Source organism: Lycorma delicatula, chromosome 5 (genome assembly GCF_047948215.1).
Source record: "Lycorma delicatula isolate Av1 chromosome 5, ASM4794821v1, whole genome shotgun sequence".
Classification (NCBI taxonomy): Eukaryota; Metazoa; Arthropoda; class Insecta; order Hemiptera; family Fulgoridae; genus Lycorma; species Lycorma delicatula.
In genome coordinates, this window is record NC_134459.1 from 38,002,719 (window position 1) to 38,024,708 (window position 21,990).

Sequence of the window (21,990 nt, forward strand, 5' to 3'; positions counted from 1 at the left end):
TAATCTCATTACGCAGACTTCTGCGTAATCTTATTGTCGTTAACGCAATATAAAAAAAAAATTTTAATGATCATAATTTTAATAGTTAGTGTATTAGAATAAATATATTCTTTTTTAAATTAAATCACATATTACTTTTTTCAATATTTGCTTCTCTATTTTCTGATCTTTTTAATTGTAGTAGTTCGTTTCAGAATAACAAGAAAATATTGAGAATCTTAGTAATTTACTTCCCGATCACTTCTCATTTAATTACTTCATTTCGTATTATTACTGAAATTTTTATGCTAATCCAATCTTAGATAAGTAATTAATTTACTTACGATTTTCTTTATTGAGATTTTTTAAGATTATAAATTAAGATATCAATATTTTTTTTAGCACACGTTTACGTTGAGATACGATATCTATCTTAATGAATAAATTGGAAATTAACTAAATCAAATTTATCACTTTAGACAACAGCTATTATTGTTAATTATTCTTATCATCGACGAAATGAAAAAGTAGTTCCATAACAAGTACGAAATGGAACCCAAGAATGGCGGGAGTTTCAATATTTCTCCCTACAGATCGCAGAGCCTGGACAATGTTACTTGTTGCTGTATCTTTCTATTATCGGGAGGATTTCATCGGTTATTTAGTGGCGGTTATAAATTTTAAGTTATATTTGTGGACGGATTTGGTAATTTGCGTTCCTATCCGTATGGGCCATGGTGTAATTTATTTACTGGTTCTGGCCGTGATAGACTAAGCTTTTGAGCCTAGTAATCCCGGCGTGATTCCCCTTCAGTCCATCCGCTGAAGTACCTTCGGTACCAGCACCTATGGGCTAGCAGGACTGCGCCTACCGGAGCTCTAGTTATTTGGAGAGAGAAATGCGCCCCGTTCTCCGCAGGGAGTCGCATTAGCTGACTAAATGAAATTGTGGTCTCTTCGTGGGACGGTGTGGGGTGTTGTCTACCTTTTTATAGTTTTAACAAACTCTAATTGCAAAAACGGTCACTGTCGCGGCCGGACTTTTCGTGCGGTTTCCATTTATAGGTTGCGCGATATAGAGGCTCCTATGCCTGGTTTGTCATTTGTTGACTCTCGTACCGCCTTCTTCACGGTGGTTCGTATAATACGGCATGAGGCCGTTTTCTTATACCCTGTGTAGTACGGTCCTCTCGGCAGGTGTTCCGGAGATGGCCGTGTTCAGACACGGCCGCTTCCCGAACATTCTGCGTGCCTGCGCCACTCCCACTTCGGATACGGTGTGTAGTCCCGCATCGTAGCGAAGAGTGACGTTTCTGACGAACCACGGTGCTCCAAATATCGTCCGCAACGGTATGTTTTGGACGGCTTCTAATTTATTTTGAAGCGTGGAGTTCAACAAAGCTTCTCATGCCGGGTAAGCATATGCTAGAATTGGCAGGACGTATAGCCGAAAAATGAGCAATTTGGTCGCCAGTGGATATGGGCTGGCACTGTTCAGTACTGGGTATCGTGAGGCCCTGACGGCCTTTGCCCTTTGGGTCACATATTTAACATGTTCTCCTAAGGTAAGCCGTTTGTCCAGGACTACTCCCAGGTACTTGACTATTTTCCCAAAGGGGATTTTCTCTCCTGAGATTTCCAGCTGCCTGGCTGGAGCACGTGTCTTGTATGTGAACATCACTGCTACCGATTTTTCACCGTTGACCTTGATTCTCCACATATCGAGCCACGGCTCTAATAGATCCAGTTGCCGTTGGAGTCTCTCGATCGCGTAATTTACACATCCGGATTCATAATAATATGCCGTATCGTCTGCGTATAGAGTTGTTTTGACTCCTTCCGACAGCGGCTATAACAAGTAAAAAATATTAAGTCTTTCGATTAAAACGAGCATGCCATATTTAAAATTGTATTATTTTGGTATACAGATGTATTTGAAAATATGAAGTTTAACATTTTCTAAATATAATCTAATTTTTATAATTATTTCTTTTAATTTTCTTATTTTGTAGAATATTAGATTTTGACGAACATAAAACTTAGGAAGTTTAGGTCTGTGTGTGTGTGTGTGTGTGTGTGTGTGTGCACGCACACACACACACACACATACACATTCCTTCATTTTGATTGGCAACAAAAACATGACAAGAATTACTCTCGCGTTTTACTTTCACGATTGCTAATCAGCGACTGGGTACAATGAAAGAAAATCATACGCGACCAATACGAGTCAAGGTATCATCCCACGACGGTCCCCCTCACGCGCTTTAACTGATTACCACAATAAAATATAAGATCCGATTCTTTTTATCACATCTTTTTTAACTACATAGGAGATTTGCCTTTTATATTTAGTAATTCTGTTTTTGAATGTCTTTTTTCCTTTTTTTTATATACTGATGATTCTCCTTTACCCCTTTCCAAATAATATTATCTAGAACTTAAATTGCATAGTTAAAAAAAAAATTTTTAAGAAATTATTAATGTATATTTTACCTCATACTTCTAACTGATTTATTTTATATCTGCTAGCAGTAGGAGTTTATCTTAATTAATTATTTTATTATCTTAATTAATTATTTTACTTTTTGTTAATTTTTACCTTTAAAGTGGTTGCATGTTAATAAGAGTTCATTTATTTATGTTCTAATCATTACTCTTAATATTTTTAATTCATTTGAAATAGTAAACTGTGTTAATTAATATTGTAATCACCCTCCAAATAATTAAACTTTAATTAGAGGGGTAAATAAGTTACTTTTTGAAATAAAAAAACTTGCTTCAAAAAAAAAGTAAAGTTATTATTGTATAACAATAAAAATATTTATAGTAAGGCTGAAAAAAATATTCAGCATACGTAATTCGAAAGGTTTTGGAGCATTTAAATGACAATTAGCTTATAAAATTTTAGTTTATATTCCAGTTAATATTACTGTAATTCGTCTTAGATTCAGTAAAGAAAAATAAACGACAAAATTTATGAAATTTATACATTTACAATCATTCACAGTTGAAGTTTTAATGTAATGGTAAAGAAAACTTCAGGTTAGATATATATATATATATTGATATATATTAGATATATATATATGTTCCTTTTTAAACCCTTAATGTTATCATCATATAGCCGCATTTTCTTTAAATTATTATTATAATGAGTATTAGTTGTATTTAATAATGTAAACAACATAGAGTTTTAAATTTACAATATTAATGTACTATAATAATAAAATTTACCTGTTTGATGGGTTAAACATAATTAGCAGCATCTATGCAACTTCTAGAAAAAAAAGTCTACGTATGCATAACGAAATTATTACTCACTTGTAATGAACAGATTATTGCGAATATAGAGTTTTCTCATAGTTAAGGGTTATATAAACATGGGACTTGCCGACTACGTAAGGCGGTCTAATTGAGAATAGGAAAATATTCTTTAATGATTTAGAAGTTTATACTGCAAATGAGACGGCAAGTATCTCATACGACTCTCGCTTTGGATTCATCGCCGACGAGATTTTTCTGAAACTTTTCATCTAATCGGGTCGTTCACTGCTCGATCTGTTGCTGTACAAATTACATCAACGAGTTTTTTAGAAAATATTTGACAGTATGGTCCTACTGAGGTTAGTGTACGTTATGGTTTGAACAATAATTAGATTTTTTTAAATTTTGTCTTTCCTTTTAAGGTGATATACCGTTTATTTATTTTTAATATAAAAAACACAGTGTTCCATATAATCTAACCGATTCAAAATACATGGATCGTAATTATAAGATGACAATATAAAAAGGAATTGGAGAAAACCAAGAACAACTGGTAAATTTATCCAAATGTTATTACTAAACAAGAGCTTAATTAATAGATATGCCAAACTGTTCATAACTAACTTAAGCAAATTATTAGTCGTTCTCTAGATGATATCGGTTTTTTTCAAATACGGACATAATTTTCTCCAAAAGAACATTATACCCATACTTAGTGAGTCGTTCAAAAATACTCATAATAATTTTCATCATAACTCACTAATTCTTTATGAACTTTAAATTCCCCTCTCTTTTTTCTTGTGATCAAGGTAGGAAGTTCACTCCATCGTCTTTTTTTTATTTTTCCCGATTTACTTTTTCTTCTAAAAACATAGCTACTTTTTCCGATAAAAAGGATGGAGTGTGGTTTGTTTGTTTGATATATGTGTTCACATTTTTATTTTAGTTGCTATTAGCGTAGAGCGGACAACGTGGTTCGAACGAATCATTCGTTCGAACGATTTATTCTTCTCGAACGATTTATCTAGAGTTTTATTTTTGTTTTGGGGATAAAAAAGGAAACCATTGGGGTTAGAATTGTGTTAAAAAATCACAACCCAAGAAACAGCTAAAAGTGTTAAGGATTTTGAAACTTTTCGTTGTAAAGGTTTTTGTTGTTAGTACGCTAAATTCATGAACGTTATTTAGTTACAGTTGGCAAAAACATTTAACAAAATCATGTGTAATGAAACATAAATCGTGTAACATTTTCGTGGCAGGAAATAGGCTCGATGTTTTTCTAATACTGCTAGATTTTCAATTGAAAATGAAAAGAAAATAAATTTTAAGTTGAATTACAAACTTCTGGTGTACTTGAGAAATGAGTAATCTCGAAATCAGATACACCCATTGCTTATATAAGTAATTAAAGGGTCCTAGATACTTTACATCATGTTCTATATATAATCAGACCATTAATAGGCTACAGTGAATAATGGATAAATGGAAAATAGTACGCTACAATGCTCCCCTATTGTTAAATATTGGATACTTCGTTCCCAACACTTCAAATGTGTGGCAATAATTTTTAACCTTGGGTGAAACATCTACTCTCTTCTTAATCTATGCTATCATGGAAGAACAAGTATAGATGGTGAAGAAGAAAGGAACGACCATTAAAATAAATTAGGTTGTTGCTATAACAATGTAAATAGTAATACTGAAACACTACTGGTTTAAGACAGGGCAGCATCGATAATAAAGAAATATGTTACAGATTTAATAATGTAATTTTATCAAATGCACGAATTTTTTAATTTTCTCGGTGTAATCTCAGCATTAAGAAAATTCTCATTTAATTATTATTATTTAACTAATAGGTAATAATGAAAGATTACAATTAATTTTCCATTATTATTACTATTAAGGAATTATTAATTAAAACACCGTTTGAATCAACACGAATCTCATTAAAAATAAATTAAATAAACTTAATTACACTCATATTCATAACGTTACAAAAATAATTACAAATATTTGAAATCAAATTTAAAACTAATTTGATTTCTTTTATATTTTCTGAGTTTTTTTGTATTTTTTTAAATGCTTAATTCAATTTATATAATAAGTAAAATTTGCTAATTAACTTTAATAATATATCTTCTCTTTTTTAGGTTCTAGTAACCAAACCTGATTTTTATAACGAAGATACAAGAAGGCATTTATTTAGTACTCTTTCTGAATTAATTAGTCTTAATATTGTACCGATTATAAACACAAACGATGCTGTGTCTCCGCCTCCAGTTGCCGATAACGATTTAGTCAAAGGAGGCAAAAAGGTACGTATTTATTAAACTATATTAATTTATTTTAGTGCACATCCTGAAAAGGTGAAATGTTTTAAAAAGTGAAAAAATATTAGATTTTAATATAATGGTTTCTAAATGGCATTTCCAAACGGTTACGGATTTATATGGCGTTTTAATTAAGATGGAATCTTCTTTTTTGTGTAAGTATAGTAACAAAATGTATTTTTATTGGATAAAAATATATTGCACCTTTTATAATACTGAAAGGTGATGAAAACTAAAATAATATCTGTAAAAAGATGTTTTATATATACGAAAACAAAATTAAATGTAATAATAACTCGGTCTATTTAAATAAGTATATTTTTGGATATCAGTTTTAAAATTCTAAAAGCTTTTAAATCAATAAAATCTTGATGTTAAAAAACTATTATGTAGTTTTTTAACTAATGATGTAGCTACTAAAAAAATAATTATATGCGTGAAAAATATTTTACTCTATATTTATATTTTTTATACTTGTATAGTTTATGCTATAATTATAGAATATGTTATGATACACTTTTAATAATTTAGAATAACTATTATATAATTATATTCCTTAAAATTTTCATATTAATTATTACAGTTGGTCAGTTTATAGATTTTATCAAAAAACTGAAGCATATACACAAATACCATTTGTAGATTAATTTTATACATTTATATATTTCAGTATGGATTATTTAATGAATAGCCTAACAACTTAGCCTCGTTATTCTGTCGAAAATTTCTAAAATGTTCATGTAATTTAATGAAAATGTTTGTTATTTTAATGAACTTTTTATTTTAACATATTTTTTCTTTCTTAATACCTAACCAAATATTGATTATGTACCATTATCATAATAGCTGTAAATAAAAATTATTTTAATCCATTTCTAATTATTAAAAGTAAAAAAATATATAATATAAAAAAATTATTTTTTAAGAACAAAACCATACATTTTAGACAAGCTGTAACTACTAAAAATAATATGTGCTTTAATTATTTCCATTAATGTGTTCTAAACAGTTTATTTTTTTTACTTAATTATTTATTTAGTATCTTCAAATAGTCTGTTTAATATTATTAAATTTGCTTTTATGTAATATAATGGTTATTAACTATAAATATTTTGCAACGCTATATTGATAATGTATTTTTTCTCCCTTGATCCGCACAGATAAACGATAGAGGGTTTCCATTTTATATTCACGAAGTCTCTGTATATTATACAGAGTATCCCACGAAGAAACGAAGGAACTTTTAGAACATGTTTTACTGATAAAAATAATGAAAAATGTTCATATGAACATAGTTCTGGAAATGTTTTCTTTTCGAGTTACGGTTAGCGAAATATTTCGCCCGGATTTCAGCTCTTCTAATAAAATGAAGCCTTACTGTAATTTTTGGAACCCAAATTAAGGAATATTGTTGATGGGTTTATATGTAATTTGAGCTGGGAAAGAGGATAAAATAGGTTCCACAACTGTAACTTCTGTAATTTTTAAGATATCCGACGTAAAACACAAAATTCGGTGTCAAAAAAGTAGTTTTTTATAGGTTTGTAGTACAGTTACTTTGTTAAATGACTAATAAATGTGGAAGATTTAGTAACAAAAAAACTTGTAGAGAATTTAATTCTGAGAAAATGAATGTAAATACAGCCAATAAAAAGTAAATACCGACTTTTTAATATCGGTTTTTGTATTGAAGCGAAACAAATGAAAAAAGGACAGAAAATCGTATTATTCTTTCTTTACCAAATAAACATTTATTTAAAAACAAAAACTGTATTGAAGATTATTTTAAAAGAAATAAAAATGTATAAAACACTATTTCAGCTATTTATATTCAATAATTTAATCAGGTAAAACGAAATAATTTCTTTCCAGGAAGTAGTACAAAATTTGTTAAAAAATATTTCACCGATACGGACCAACTTATTAATGCCAAATAAACCTTTAACCTCCCTCCCCGCCAAAAAAATAAGGGTATGAATGAGACTCGTACTAAAAATATAAATTTATTATAAACTTTAACCTTCAAAATTGAAAATTTAACTGTATCTAATAATTATGAAGACATCATGGAAAAAGTATTTCACTTGAAAATAAACCGACCTAAAATAAATATATCTTGAATTTTTAATACTTTCTAATACTTAATCTGTTTTTCAAATTATGGCTATTATTAAAAATCTTATACGATTTAGCTGTGGAAAATGGAGGTCAAATAAGAAACAGTTTTTTTATTTAATTTTTTTTTTTGCAATTATTCTATAAATAAAATCATTTTAATGATAAAAACTTCGTTTGGTCAAGGGGAACAACTGCAGTTTTTTTGCAAGAATTGTAATCTTTTCTCAATTACACTTTTAATACTGCAGTACCTTTAAAGTAAAAACGTTATTTGATCAATAAGTTCTAATATGATCCAAATTTTTAATAAAATATTCTGATCTTTTTCGCAGTTGGAATCCAAATGTTGCATAATTAAGTGTTTAAAAATCTTATGGCGTATTTATAATAAAAATCTGTCTAAATATAGCAGTTAAAGTTATCCAACCATTGACAATTTTTTTATTTGCATTTTTAAATAAGTAAAATCCAATAGAAAATAATAAAATTAACTAATTATCAGAGGAAATTGTAGGATTTTCTTTCTTTAACTACAGTTTGATAAAATTACTGTCACAGTGAATACAAAAAGTAGCTTTGTTCAATTGTTCTAATAAGTATAGAAAGAAATTTTATGATTAAAAGTAAAGTAAGAAAAGAAAGACGAAAAATATTTTTTCAAAAAAAAAGTACTAATTTGGCAATATTTTTATTAAAATGACAATTTTTAAATGTTTTAATTATTAATTAATATTTTTTTTTATTAGTATTGCTGTAACAGTTATTTATTCAACTATAAATAGAAAACTAGTATAAATTGCTCTAAAATTCCTTAAATTAATTACTAAAATTATTTATGCGCTAAATTTTTATTACTGAATTTTACAATTTAAATAACGTTATTACTATTTTATATTACCAATAGACAGCCTTAATAAAAGTACTACCCTATTAATAATAAATTAAAACTTCCTTTTTAAATATTACTATGATTATATACAGATTTATTTACTTAATATCAGTTACAAAGAATTACTCATCATATTACCTGAAGCCAATGATTGTAAAATGAATTTAATGCTCTTGAAATGAGCGTAATATTTTAAAGCAATTTCCTGGAATGGAAACTTAACTACTGTAACTTCACATTTATCTTTTATTTTCGTTATTTAATCTAATAAATTCCTGCCCTTTTGTAATCTGTATAACTTATAACCCTTGGACTAATATCACTATCGGAAAACGAATTAACAGTAAAATAATAGTTGATAAACAGTACAATATTCAAAATATTATTTGAAGAAAGAAATTATTATTTGAAGGTTCTAAAACTTTTTTTTTCTTTAATTTTTACTTTCCCGTCTAGATAGCGCTATAGCTTTAAAAGAGAAAGTATTGTAATCGGTCCAATTTGGGCATATGCGGTTTTAACCGGATCTTGACGTTTTGACACTTTTTTTAACCTCCGGGTCCACAGTTAAGTATTGCTTCAGAGGATGAGGTGAATGATTTGTAGCGTGTGTGAAAATGCCTCGCCTGACCGGGATTCGAACCCGGCATCTCCGGGTGAAAGACCGAGACGCTACCAATCGCGCCACGGAGACCGGCCGACACCTAAGGAACCCAAAAAACCAAAAAACTGGATAGAAATTTTCTTGATGTTAATTTTCTTATGTACGTGTGTTCGGTTTTGGCCTCTAAATCACCTTATATCTCCAGAACTACTGGAAAATTTTGACCAAACTTGGTCAGATTACTTCTATATATGGTTTCATTGATGCCATTAATTTTCAATTTAAAAGTTCAAGAGAGTGAGGCGTAGAGCAAGGTCACCCTCAGTATCGCGAGGTTTCGCCTAATTAAGGTCATATTTTTCTTGGGGACATTTCATCGATTAAAAAATAATATTTGCAAAAAATAATTTTAAAAATAATGGACGCCCGTTTTTCCGGCCTCAGCCCCAAAATCCAACCTGTTCGTAGTCAATTAAGAAAACCTACCCAGGCAGTTCTTAAGATCTCCAACTACCTTTTCATCTTTCAGTGGCGTGTCAACCCCTGTAATATATAGTGTGTGGGCTACGTCTTCAAGTCGTCGCACATAAGAATCTTAGTTGAAAGGCTACAGGTCAGCAACTGACCCCCTCTTCAGTGTATTAGTATCAACCAAACGCCTACATTTGGGTCCCTCTTAAAACTACATTTACGGGCGCTGAAGCAGTGTCAGACTCGCTGCAGTACCTGTCTACCAAATTTGAAGAAAATCGGTCAACGGTTTCAGAATTGTAAGACAAAATTCAGGCCAACATACATACGTATATCAGTTTGACAAAAATAGATTTTTGGGTTTAGAAGTATTGGAATAATTTTTTTCGCAGATTGCTTACAATTTATTAAAATCTACTTTTTTACAATGGCGCCTAGCGGCACAAAACTTAGAAATGACCAAGTTTTAGATTTTTTTTAACGATCTACATACTTTCCCGTTTTAGTATAGCTCTTATAGCAGCATAAATCGCTAAAATCGGGAATGTAATACATAATACAACTAATGAGATGGTGAAGATATTTATAAACCGTACGTAATTCGAAGTATTACATAGTTTTTTTCGCTAAAGGTCTTACTATACTCACTCCAACTGAAGTACTGATCAGTAATAATGCTAAGATATTTACGGGAGCTTAGTTCAATAATGAGATCACATTTACAGGTAGAAAGAGTGTTCCTTGAATAAAACAGTCAAAAGTGTGACAGATAAGTTTAATCTCTCGCGGTGGGTCGTACATAACTATGTGTACACACACACATATGTGTGTGTGTGTGTGTGTTTTGTATTACACATGTATCAAACGTTTTAGGTTTTCTGTTTGTACACTTTTAGCAAATAACAAAATATTACCACTACTACTACTGTTAGTGATTTCTTTCATGGTACCTTTGCATTCGGGGATATAAAAAACATGAATTAATTAGCCAGTTTTAACGTGTTCATGAATTATTGTGATTTATATTTTCAGGACATAAGATAATAAAAGACTTCAAGAAAAATTTATTAAAATAAATTAATTTTAGTTTGCTTCCTTTATACTACTTTTTCCACAAAAAGAAATTTCAAATGAATCTCCTATTAAAAAAAAATCGTTATATCTACATTTCTTTTCGATTTTTCTTGTGTTTTATATTATCTTTTATTTTATTTGTTGATATTTAGTATTAATTCAGGCTACTTCAGACCAAATCCTTAATAAAGGATTTTTTATTTTGTTCATTAAAAAGCGTTATGGAGTGTTAATTAAACATCATACCACTGTCTGTTTTAATTAAAATCATTTTCGTTCTTATCTCTAACGAAACAGTATCTAAGTCCCTTTATACACCTAAGCAAGAAACAAAAATTTTAAATACATTTTCTACTAATTTAAACAAATTAAATAAGGTAAAACTGCTTTTAAACACAAGAACAATTTGATCATTCATAAAAATTTTAAGAAAGGTCAAAATTACAGTATTATTTTACTTAACTTTTAATTAAATGAAATTTGCGAATTAATTTCAAACTAAAATATGAAAAGATCTTCCTATCACTTCTAGTTATTTGACCTACATCTAATGAAATTTTCTTATCCAATAAAAAATAGGTTTATTATATGAACACAACATTAAAAAATTCAACTGAAAGATAATATTTATAGATTTTAAAATGTTTCAAATAAATATTTCCTACAGATTTTCTTTACTTTTTACTGAAATTAATTTTAGATTATTACTATAAAAATAAATAACTTATTATATTATAATAAGATTATAAACTATACTTAAAAATATTCTTTATATTCTTATAAAATATAAGGTAAAAATAAAAGATAATTTAGATTTTTTTTTTTTTTATTTTTTAACATCGTCACCTTGCAATTCGACCCATTTAGACCAAAAAATTTCCAACTTTTTTAATACCCTCAGTATAATGCTATTTGTCCATCTTTGAAAATAAACGATTTTCTCATCATTTGAAGTGAATCTTTGTGCAGCGAGTTATTCTTCAGGTTTTTGAAAAGTAAGTAATCGCTGATAGCCAAATTCAGTAAATACGGCTAATGTAAAAGCAAATCGAAAAGTATATCACTTCTTTTTAAAACACTCTTATTTTTCGTCAGAAGTGAACGTTAAGCCTTTACCTTTATGTGGTATTCGCATCGGTGGCATCCTGACTGAGGAAAGAACAAGGTTATGCCTTATGCCGGGGTTCTGAAGATGACTTCAGGTAAAGTCCACAAGAGCTAGGTGCGGAAGGAGTGGCGTGGCGACCGAAACTTCCACATGGTGGGCATCTTTCCCTACGGGTTCAGGATGGTCCAGTATATGAAGAGTAATAGTAACCGGTGATGATCCTGCTTTTTCCCAGGCAATCTGTGAGTACCCACCACAAATTCCTTTTCCTACAGATGGAACCGTTTTCACTTTCTTTGGTGCAGTTTCATCTGTTCCCATTCGCTGTTAAGAATGTTGTCTCTGGCATGTAATGGTGAACCCGTATTTCATCTACTGAATGTCGAAGAAACGCAGCAGTATCGCATTTAAATAAGTCTAAACATCCTCTATAATTGTTCAGTTGATTGCGTTTTTTGTCGACTGTTAAATGCGGCATCCCTTCGAGCGGATTTTTCATACACAAATCACCGTATAAAATGTAGTGTACACGGACTATCGAGATGTTTGCAATGTCATCAAGCTCTCGTAACTTCATTCGGTTAACATGTATTACAGCATGGTGGATTTTTGGGATGACCCTAGTTTATATATTTATAAACGTCTTGATCAGAACTTTTTAACGTACGGTTTATATAATACCCGTGTCCTACAAAGAAAAATACGCTTTTGATTTAGTAGCACTCACTCATTCCCCCAGTGGATTTTATTGAAACTTTACAGACCTTTTAAGGAAGGTTTTAAAAATGTTTTATGAGAATTTCAACCTTCTAGGATTGATAGAAACAAAATGGGGGCTTTAAAATGTAAACATCAATTTCAGATAAACCACATTTTTTATTTATTACAAAATAGCTGGTAAAAATCATTAAAACCAGATGATGTATTGTTAAACAGCTATTTAAATTGAATGAAACAAGTTAATAAATAATCATAAACTTGCTTATATAAACATTTAATTGTTAAAATGGGATTTAAGAGTACAACTGAACAAAAAGTTAAATGTGCATGGGCTATTCCATTTGACAATCTGACAGTGTCCATACGTTATTTCAGAACTGAATTTCCTGATGTTAATCCACCAACCAAAATGTTAATTTTATAGTAAAACTGTTTGTTGTTGGAAACTGGCAGTTTGGTTAAAAAGTACAGCCGGCCTATTGATAAAGGAAGAGAGAAAATGGTGTGCGCTTCATTACTGCGATCTCCTGGTAAACCTAATTCAGTAAGAAAATCTTCCTTAGATACTAATATGCCAAAACCGATTGTCTAGTGAATAACAAAAAGGAATAAGGAACATTTTTTTTAAACCAATTGGTTCTTAATCTTTTGGAGAATGGCCCAGACAGAAGGGTTAAGTTTTGTTCCCGTATTATTGAGCACCATGAGTACATTTAGACTGGCATGAACGAGTTGTATTCTCAGATGAATCTACTTTCTATCTTAACGTTATGATAAGCAGGTATAACGGTAACTATTACAAAACCGAAAACCCTCATATTCTTGGACAAAAGCAGCTTAAATCAAAAGGCATTACAGTCTGGACAACGTTTACTGCCAATGACCCTATTATCCTACAACATATCAGACAACACAATGACTGCAGATACCTAGAAGTATTAAATCAATACATAATGCCTCATTTTACTGTTCCAGATATGAGATTTGCTATTTTTCAGCAAGACTGAGCCGTACCTCATTTGCAAACCCACTAAACTGCTAATAAATATTCACTTTCATGGTCCTTAGATTGATTGGTCGTAGAAGTGAATTTTAAGACTGGCTACCAAATCGGTTAGACCTTACTGTCTGTGACTTATTTTGTGGGGTTATTTAAAGGAACGTGTGTACTCCCATATCCTTAACACTAATGAAGAGTTGAAGAGGGACATTGAAGAAAAAATTATACGTATTCCATGACATTTCTTTACGAATGCATACACAGGATTTATTAAATGATGTTGATGGATTTCAGTTTGAGTTAAGTATTTTCTAAATTGATTCATACAAAAATTTCTCATAAGTTTAGGAGTTGTTTTCATTTTGTAATTCATCTGTTTTTTTTTTTGTTTTTTTTTGTAATTTTTACCAGCTATTTTGTAATGAATAAAAAATGTGGTTTATCTGAAATTGATGTTTATATTTTAAAGCCCCCATTTTGTTTCTATAAAACCGAGAAGATTGAAATTTTTACAGTATATTTTTAGAACCTTCGTTAAAAGGACTGTAAAGTTTCAGTACGTGGGGGAATGGGTGATTGCTAATAAATCAAAAGCATATACGTCTTCTGCGGCACAATATATATTTATTTATTTTTTAAATATACTAGTTTATATATACCGTACATTAAAAAGTGCTAATCAAAAGGTTTACATAAATATATATATATATATATATATATATATATACATATAATTTGCTTTTATCAAAAATTAATTCAAACGTCAGGAAAACATTTTTGAAAGTATATGTTTGGAGCGTAGCTTTATATGGAAGTGAAACTTGGACGATCGGATTACCTGAGAAGAAAAGATTAGAGACTTTTGAAATGTGGCGCTATAGGAGAATGTTAAACATCAGCTGGGTGGATAAAGTGACAAATAAAGATTTATTGCGGCAAACTGATGTAAAAAGAAGTATTTGGAAAAATATAATTAAAATAAGAGAGACTTATGGGGCACATCTAAGGCATCCTGGAATATTCGCTTTAATATTGTAGGGACATGTAGATGGGAAAAATTGTGCAGGCAGGCAACGTTTGGAATATTTAAATAAATTTTTATGAATGTAGGATGTAGAGGGCACACCGAAATGAAACGACTGGTACTAGATACGGAATCTTGGAGAGCTGCATCAAACCAGTCAAATGACTGAAGAACAAAAGAAAAGTATATATATATATTATTTTTTAATAAAACACATATATAATTTGTGTTATCATCTTACTATGAATTTACCATAGTAATATTTTCTCCTAAATGTTTCGTCACATCAGTGTATCAGCATCATCAGGGAATGAAAATTACCCACATTACTTTCCGTTAGTCTTACAAAATAAAACAAAACAGCACATACTAAAGTATATTTATTTACAAAAAGCCGTCTTATTCGGTCAAAGTTTAAGCCTGAACTAAGTCTAGGTTCAGACCTAAACTATTTAAAGTTCATGTTTATCACAAAAAGTACTGTTATATTTATAAAATTCGAACGATTCAATAACTGTAGTCTACACATTTATATAATAATGAAAAAATTTAGTACAGAGAAAAAAATCAAATATCAAATTTTTTTTATGTTTCATGATTGATATACGTACATTGAATTTAAATTATTAAGTAGCTCCATAAAAAAAAAAATAGTATATGCCCATAATAAAATCTTGTAGATTTCTCTATTTCTTTATTTTTTCTCTCACTTTTCCTATTCATTCACTTACTTCACTCAATCATGTTATTCTCGTACAAAACATCATAGTTTCAAAAATAGACTATCATCTTATACCCAGCAAAAGGATAAGGAATGATCTCCCAATTGGAATCTTTATTCCTACTTTGTACCACTTTCATTCGTCTCAAGGGTAGAGTAGGCTACCTCATTCGTTGTTATCTTGGTACATGTTTTTTTTTTTATCTTTTGTATTATTACTTTATTCTTTGTATACTTTTATCTCTTCTATAAAAAAAAAACCTTTCGACATATAAAAAAAAATGTACTGGAGTAAATACGTCCTTTTCATTTCCTAACTTTGGATATGTTTTCTAACTTTGGGTTAGTTTTTTTTTTTTTTGAGGTAGATGAATAATAATAGTTTTGTTGCTTAATGTGAAATATTAATATTTCTAATAATTTCTTCTATTAAGAAAAGCACTGATTAAATAAATATCTTTCTTTATTATGAATGATACATTTTTGTTTATAAGCCATTTTACCGGTGAAATTAAATATTAATATATTTGACATATTTGACATATTTATGAAATTTTTTTTAAGTATTATTATATATGTATTTTTTAAGCATATATCTTTTTTTCAAAATTCTACATTCTAAAATTCTGTTACACGACAGAAAAACATTTCAACAAAAAAAACACCTCATATTTTTGTTATCACTATTTGTATACTTCCGTTTATTATAAACTCGAATAATAAATGTTAATAACTTTTTTGAAATACACCAAATATTAATCTTATAGTATTTAAAAAACTATAAATTGAGGGTCGTTTGGAAAGTTTGACAAAGAAAAAGGATTTTTCAGAGTTTTGTTTCAACGTTATCACTTTGCAATTAAGTTCATTTAGATCAATGAACTTCCAACTATTTAATACTCTCAGTATAATCCGATTTGCCCAGCTTTTCAAAATAAGCGGTTACCTCACCTTTGACGTTATCATTTGAAATAGATATTCTTTCCGAGAGTCATTTCTCCATATGTGGGAAGAGAAAATATTGCGGGGAAATACGGTGTATGTGGAAGCAATTCAAGCGTAGATTATGTAGTTTTGTTACAAAAACACGAAACATGTGTGCAGGTGTACGATGCGACACCGGCCTGGGGGTCAGTTCAAGAAATTAAGAGAAGCCGTAGGCTTTTACAGTCATTCCAGTATAGACTGGCGACTGCTTCTGCTATGGCATACCGAACAGTATCCGGGGAAGCGGTCGGAGTAATAGCCGGTATTCCACCGATCAGCCTCAGAATTAATTTGACTTCCAGAATTCACGATGGGGTTTCCAAGAAACAGGCAATCCAAATACTGCTGGAAGAATGGCAGGCGTCTTGGGAAGACTTCAACTAAAGGTGCGTGGGCCAGGCGTCTGATTCCCAGACTTGATCCCTGGGTCCGGAGGAGGTGTAGAGGGTGTCATACTTCCTCACGCAGTTCCTTTCGGACCACAGAGGATTTTGGGCATACCTAAACAGGTTCAAAAGAAGATCCTCACTTAACTGTATATAATGTGAAAGGAAAGATACTCCGGAATATGTGTTCTTTGTTTGTGACAGATGGAATACTTTTAGAGTCTCGCCTGAACTACCCATTTTGACACTGGAAAATGTAATAGAATTTATATTGAAAGCAACTAGATAATGGGAACTGATATCAAGTAAAGTATGGTAGCAAATATTCTTAGTACGAAGGAAATAGACGAGAGAACTGGAATGTTGATTAACTGAGCTGGGTACTCGGTAGAATTTCTGCAGTGTCGCCAGCGGAATGATAGTTCTGAGAAAAGTCCTCTGAGAGAGGCAGAAGAACACGACCGGTGGACGAAGAGGTGAAGGACAGCACCCTGCTGAACTATCGCTGGCCCGCACTTGCGTGGATCGGTGACGGTGATGACAAACGGGGACTCTAAATCCCATGAGTACGAAGGCGCCCGCCGGGGCCATGGTAATGCTTCAATGCCGGTCTGGACCCGGACGGGAGGAGTTGGTGAAGGGAATTAGATTTAGTCGGTAAGGCGCAGGAACACATACTCTCTTTAACACCTTGCGGAACCTATGGCGAGTCCGAAACTGCCCCTTATGGAGTGTACGTAAATGGTATTCCCCCTCCTCACCAAAAAAAATAAAATTGTATTATGATGGTGAAGGTTTTTTTGGCCAGATGTGGATGTTTAACCTGAATAGCATCTTTAAAACGGTTCAATAGTGAAGGGATATTTCTGCCTTTTATGATATTCCTGCCTATTCCCATTAAGTCTATGTACACCACACCATGAGAATCAAAATAAAACTGTAATCATGATCTTTGCTACAAATTAAACCGATTTCGCTTTCCTTGGCACACTACCAGAATCGGTTTCTCACTGTTTGGATTGAAGTTTGTTCTCTAATGTGTAATGATGAATCCATGTTGTAAAACGTCTACTGTTATAAAACGTCAATGAATGTAGCAAAATCGCGTTTAAATGAGACTAAACATTCCTGAGAAGTGTTCAGTCGAATTCGTTTATTTTAACTGTTAACAAACGAGCAGAACAAACGAGGGGAAGCTCGTTTTCACGCGGGACTTTTACCACCCATCGAGCAGAAAGCTTTATCATAAGCAAAAAAGCATTTAAAATGTACTAGACAAGATTTATCGAGCTAACGCATCTTCATTCGGCTATCATTTAGTACCATATTGTGGATTTTTGTGACGATTTCGTAGGTCGTAGTGGTTTTTGGGCGATCCGGAGCATTGTATTTATGTATGACCTCTTTTAAATTTAGCAGCCCACGTTTTTACCGTCAAAAACTTTAGGAAAGAATCCTTTAAAGTAAAATCTAACTCCATTTTTTAACTTCGTCTGTTTTAAACATTTTAAAGTACTTCGTAACAACTGGAATTTCAATTTTATCCATATTTCAGAAAACATCAAATCTTGTTTGCTTTACTCGATCGCCACAATCAAGGAACTGAACGCATGCATCTGAAATTTTGTAGCACGTCATCTAAAGAATCATACTTGACAAATACACTCATTTTTTCATATTTGCGCCATCTCTGTGTCTCTGTGACTGTGTTGCGAGAACTTTCAGAACGATCCTGGGGTAAACTGATTTATATTACGGTTTTTCATAATTTTTTTCTCATTTATACAACCAAACGTTTTGACAGATAAGATAAATTAAATTCTGTATTATTTTTTAGATAAATTTTAATAAATGTATTGAAAATTCTGTAATCAATAGATCTGACTAAATACAATTAAAAATTAATTTTAAAAAGATTAAAGAAAAAAGTAGTAATTTTTCAAATATTATAACTTGCTAGTGCGAAAAGAATCCTGTTCATTTATTTGTAATATAAATCCAATTTTCTTTCTGTAGTTTTAACTTTTTTTATAGTTATAACATCTTTTTTAAACGTTTACTTCGTGAAATTATAGATGAAACAATGAAAAGTGATTTTAATGTCGGTATTGTGTTTAATAAAATTTTACAGACTAGTTTTATTTTACATATTCGAATTTTAAACTATTTTAGTTTCAGTTGTTTAGCAAGTTTGTTAGAATAACATGACCGAATAAGTGGATGTATGTAAAAAAATAGAAATCTTTACGATACCATGAGGAAGTAAAAGAATATAATAAATATTACGTGAAACTAATAATTGATATAGTATGAGTATAGGATAGGTAAGATTGTAAAATGTAAAAATTACACGATTATTATAGAGTAAAAAAAATAATACTTTTAAATTAATTAAATGGCTGATAACAAACGAAAAAAGAAAACTTTACTTTTTCATCACGTATAATTTTTACTTCCTTGTACTTAGAAAGTATTTTAATCCCAAAAAATTTCGGTTTTCAGATTTCAACGGAAATATCCATTCTGACACTACCTGAATCCATTTTGACTAGTTTTGACGTGACAGCTGTACATACGTATGTGCGTACATATGTATCTCGCATAACTCAAAAACGACTAACTGTAGGATGTTGAAATTTTGGATTTAGGACTGTTGTAAGTACTAATTGTGCACCTCCCCTTTTGATTGCAATCAACTGGATCAAAAGTGTCCAAAAACTCTCAAAACCCAAACAATTTGAATTTTGGGCTTTTTCCTAACTGCATTAATAAGTCCCCATTGAGAGATTTACAACGATTTATCGCTTATTTTAATAGGTACTTATTTTAATTGGCTCCAGAGTTATAGGCAAATAACATTTTAATGAGCTACTTGGATCTTGCAAGGGGAAGGCACATTGGTTCGAATCAGACTTCATCTCCTTTCTTTAACCTTTTTTTTTTTTAATTTAAATATATTAATTTATTAATAATAATTATTAACTTTTGATTGTAAAAGAAATTCATAATAATTCAATAACAACAATAAATAAAAAATATGAAAAAAAATCACAAGTTATTAGTGAAATAAAATTGTATATACTTTTAAAAATGTTTACCTATATGTAATTTAATAGGCGTTCAAGGAAATATATGGTGTCAACATCAGATTTTTTTTTCTACAGGTTTTCCATACGTTTTTAATGATGTTTTTTACATCTTTTATCCTTGAAACTTCAAATCAATTTATATTAATTTGCGATCCATAAATTATAAGTAGTTATTTACTGATAACATAGAACAACAATATATTTTTAATTCGTACAACATATGTCGCTGTCAATAACATTTGTTGTTATTAGATGCAGATGAAGGGTTCTGGCACAAAACATTGTATACATTAAATCATAAAATTTCGATTAAAGAATCATTAAATATTGATTAAATAAATTCGATTAAAGAATACTTCTGCTGCTGTATTATAATTTTTTGCGAAAGAATACTTTGCAATCTTTCACAAGTAATATTTTCAGCATTTTTCATAAGCTAAATTTACAATCTCATTTCTTGTTTTACAATCTTTTGTAAGTAATAACATTTTCAGATTGTTTAATGTATCTCTATAGTTTTCGAAAAAAATCAAAGAAAAGAAATATCATTCTAATAGAGGACCAAAGATGACCTGATGACACCAATTAGCAGTTTGCATCAAACTTGATTATTTTAGAAATATTCGTAGGGGTGTGTAGAGGGTATCAGAGCATCACGCGAGAACCAACCGACCGATTGCTTTCAAATTTTAAGGATACATTTATGTTATCCCAGTGAAGGTTTTAAGCCATATATCGAGGCGCTAGGCCCATTAGGAGGTATCAGAGCTTCTACGTCAAGAACGAGGGAAACACTGGAGCGAGGGAAAAAAGAGAGCTTTTCAGGCTTTAATTGTTATTTATCAGCATTATTCTCAGAACCATGAGTATAACGAACACAGTGGGGGTCCAGAGGGCAAAGCCCCCTGGCTAAATGGGAAGGACGAGTGGAGCGAGCTCTGATCGCCTAGTAATATACTGAATTCAATATATGTTATCTAAACAGTACTAAAACAAATTAATAAGTAATATGAATTTTATTTTTTTTTAAATTCGTTTAAATTTAGAATATTAAGTTGTAGAAAACTAGGATAAAGCCATAACTTTTAAAAGGATGTAAAGAAATGTACTTTTCCTACATAAATAATAAAAAGAGATTTTTAAAAATATTAAGAGTTGTAAGATTTCGAAGTTAAAATCTGTATAAACTTTATAAAAAACAAGAGATATAGAATATTACTGAACATCAGTAATGAAATCTGGAATAAAAACGGAAAAGAGTGAAAATATTGAAAGAAACGAGATGATGTAAATCATTTCCCGTCTTTTTCAGAGCGTATGTTACATATACATTATAAAGCTAAATAAACACATTTAGAAACCAAACAGAGGGAATAAGAAAATAATAGTATAAAAAACGGAATATATGAAAACGTGTAATGATGCCTTTATGAAGAATATTGAAAATTAAATAATTATTATTATTATTAAACAAATAATTATTTTTGAAACAGGTTAATACATATTAATATAATATGTAAATAAGAATATTAAATAATGATGAAAATGATTACTGTCAGATGGAATGATTGCCGTAAATATCTTATAAAAATATTAATAGAATTTTTTATATTTTTAAAGTAGAATGTTTAGAATTCTTTATGAAAAAAGCTGGCAAATGGTTACATAGACTTTCCAGGTGTCCTCTTAACAGATTTTTACTTCAAATATGCCATACGGTTTTTAAATATTAATGATAAATTATGCAATATTTACAAAACAATTCTGAGAAAACATCAAATGTTACAAAAAAGTACAAATTTTAGTTGGATTTGACCTTGATAAAATAATGTTTTTACCTCAAAAAAATTCATTGTTCCAGTTGTTCCCTTGACTAAATAATGACGTTTTTATTATTAAAATTATAATGTATTTTAAATATAATTTCTAAAAGGTTAATCCCCTTTTCGGTATGGGTGCAGACTGATGTAATGAGTCTGACAATTGTGAGCCTGTTTTCACGTATACCTTTTGGAATCCACTTAAATAATTTCAGCCATATTTTAACTGTTTGTAAATCGATCTGAACAAATGAGGTGGAATTTTATTCACAATAAAAAGCTTAACATTTAAAAAATAATAATAATTAGATAAAACTAACATTTAAGGAATAAAACTAATGGAACTATTAATAATTAAATTATTTTAATGGTCGCCATTTTATTATTTCCAAGTGTAAAA

General features: G+C 30.3%; 1 protein-coding gene across 2 annotated transcripts in view; it reads left to right on the plus strand.

Annotated features, from left to right (window-relative positions):
- Positions 1-21,990, plus strand: part of P5CS (Delta[1]-pyrroline-5-carboxylate synthase) — a 264,054-nt gene that overhangs the window by 141,305 nt on the left and 100,759 nt on the right. For both annotated transcript variants that reach the window (XM_075365901.1, XM_075365902.1), the window contains one exon: positions 5,400-5,564. In XM_075365901.1, coding sequence (XP_075222016.1) covers positions 5,400-5,564 — 165 coding nt within the window. The remainder of the gene's footprint in view (positions 1-5,399; positions 5,565-21,990) is intronic.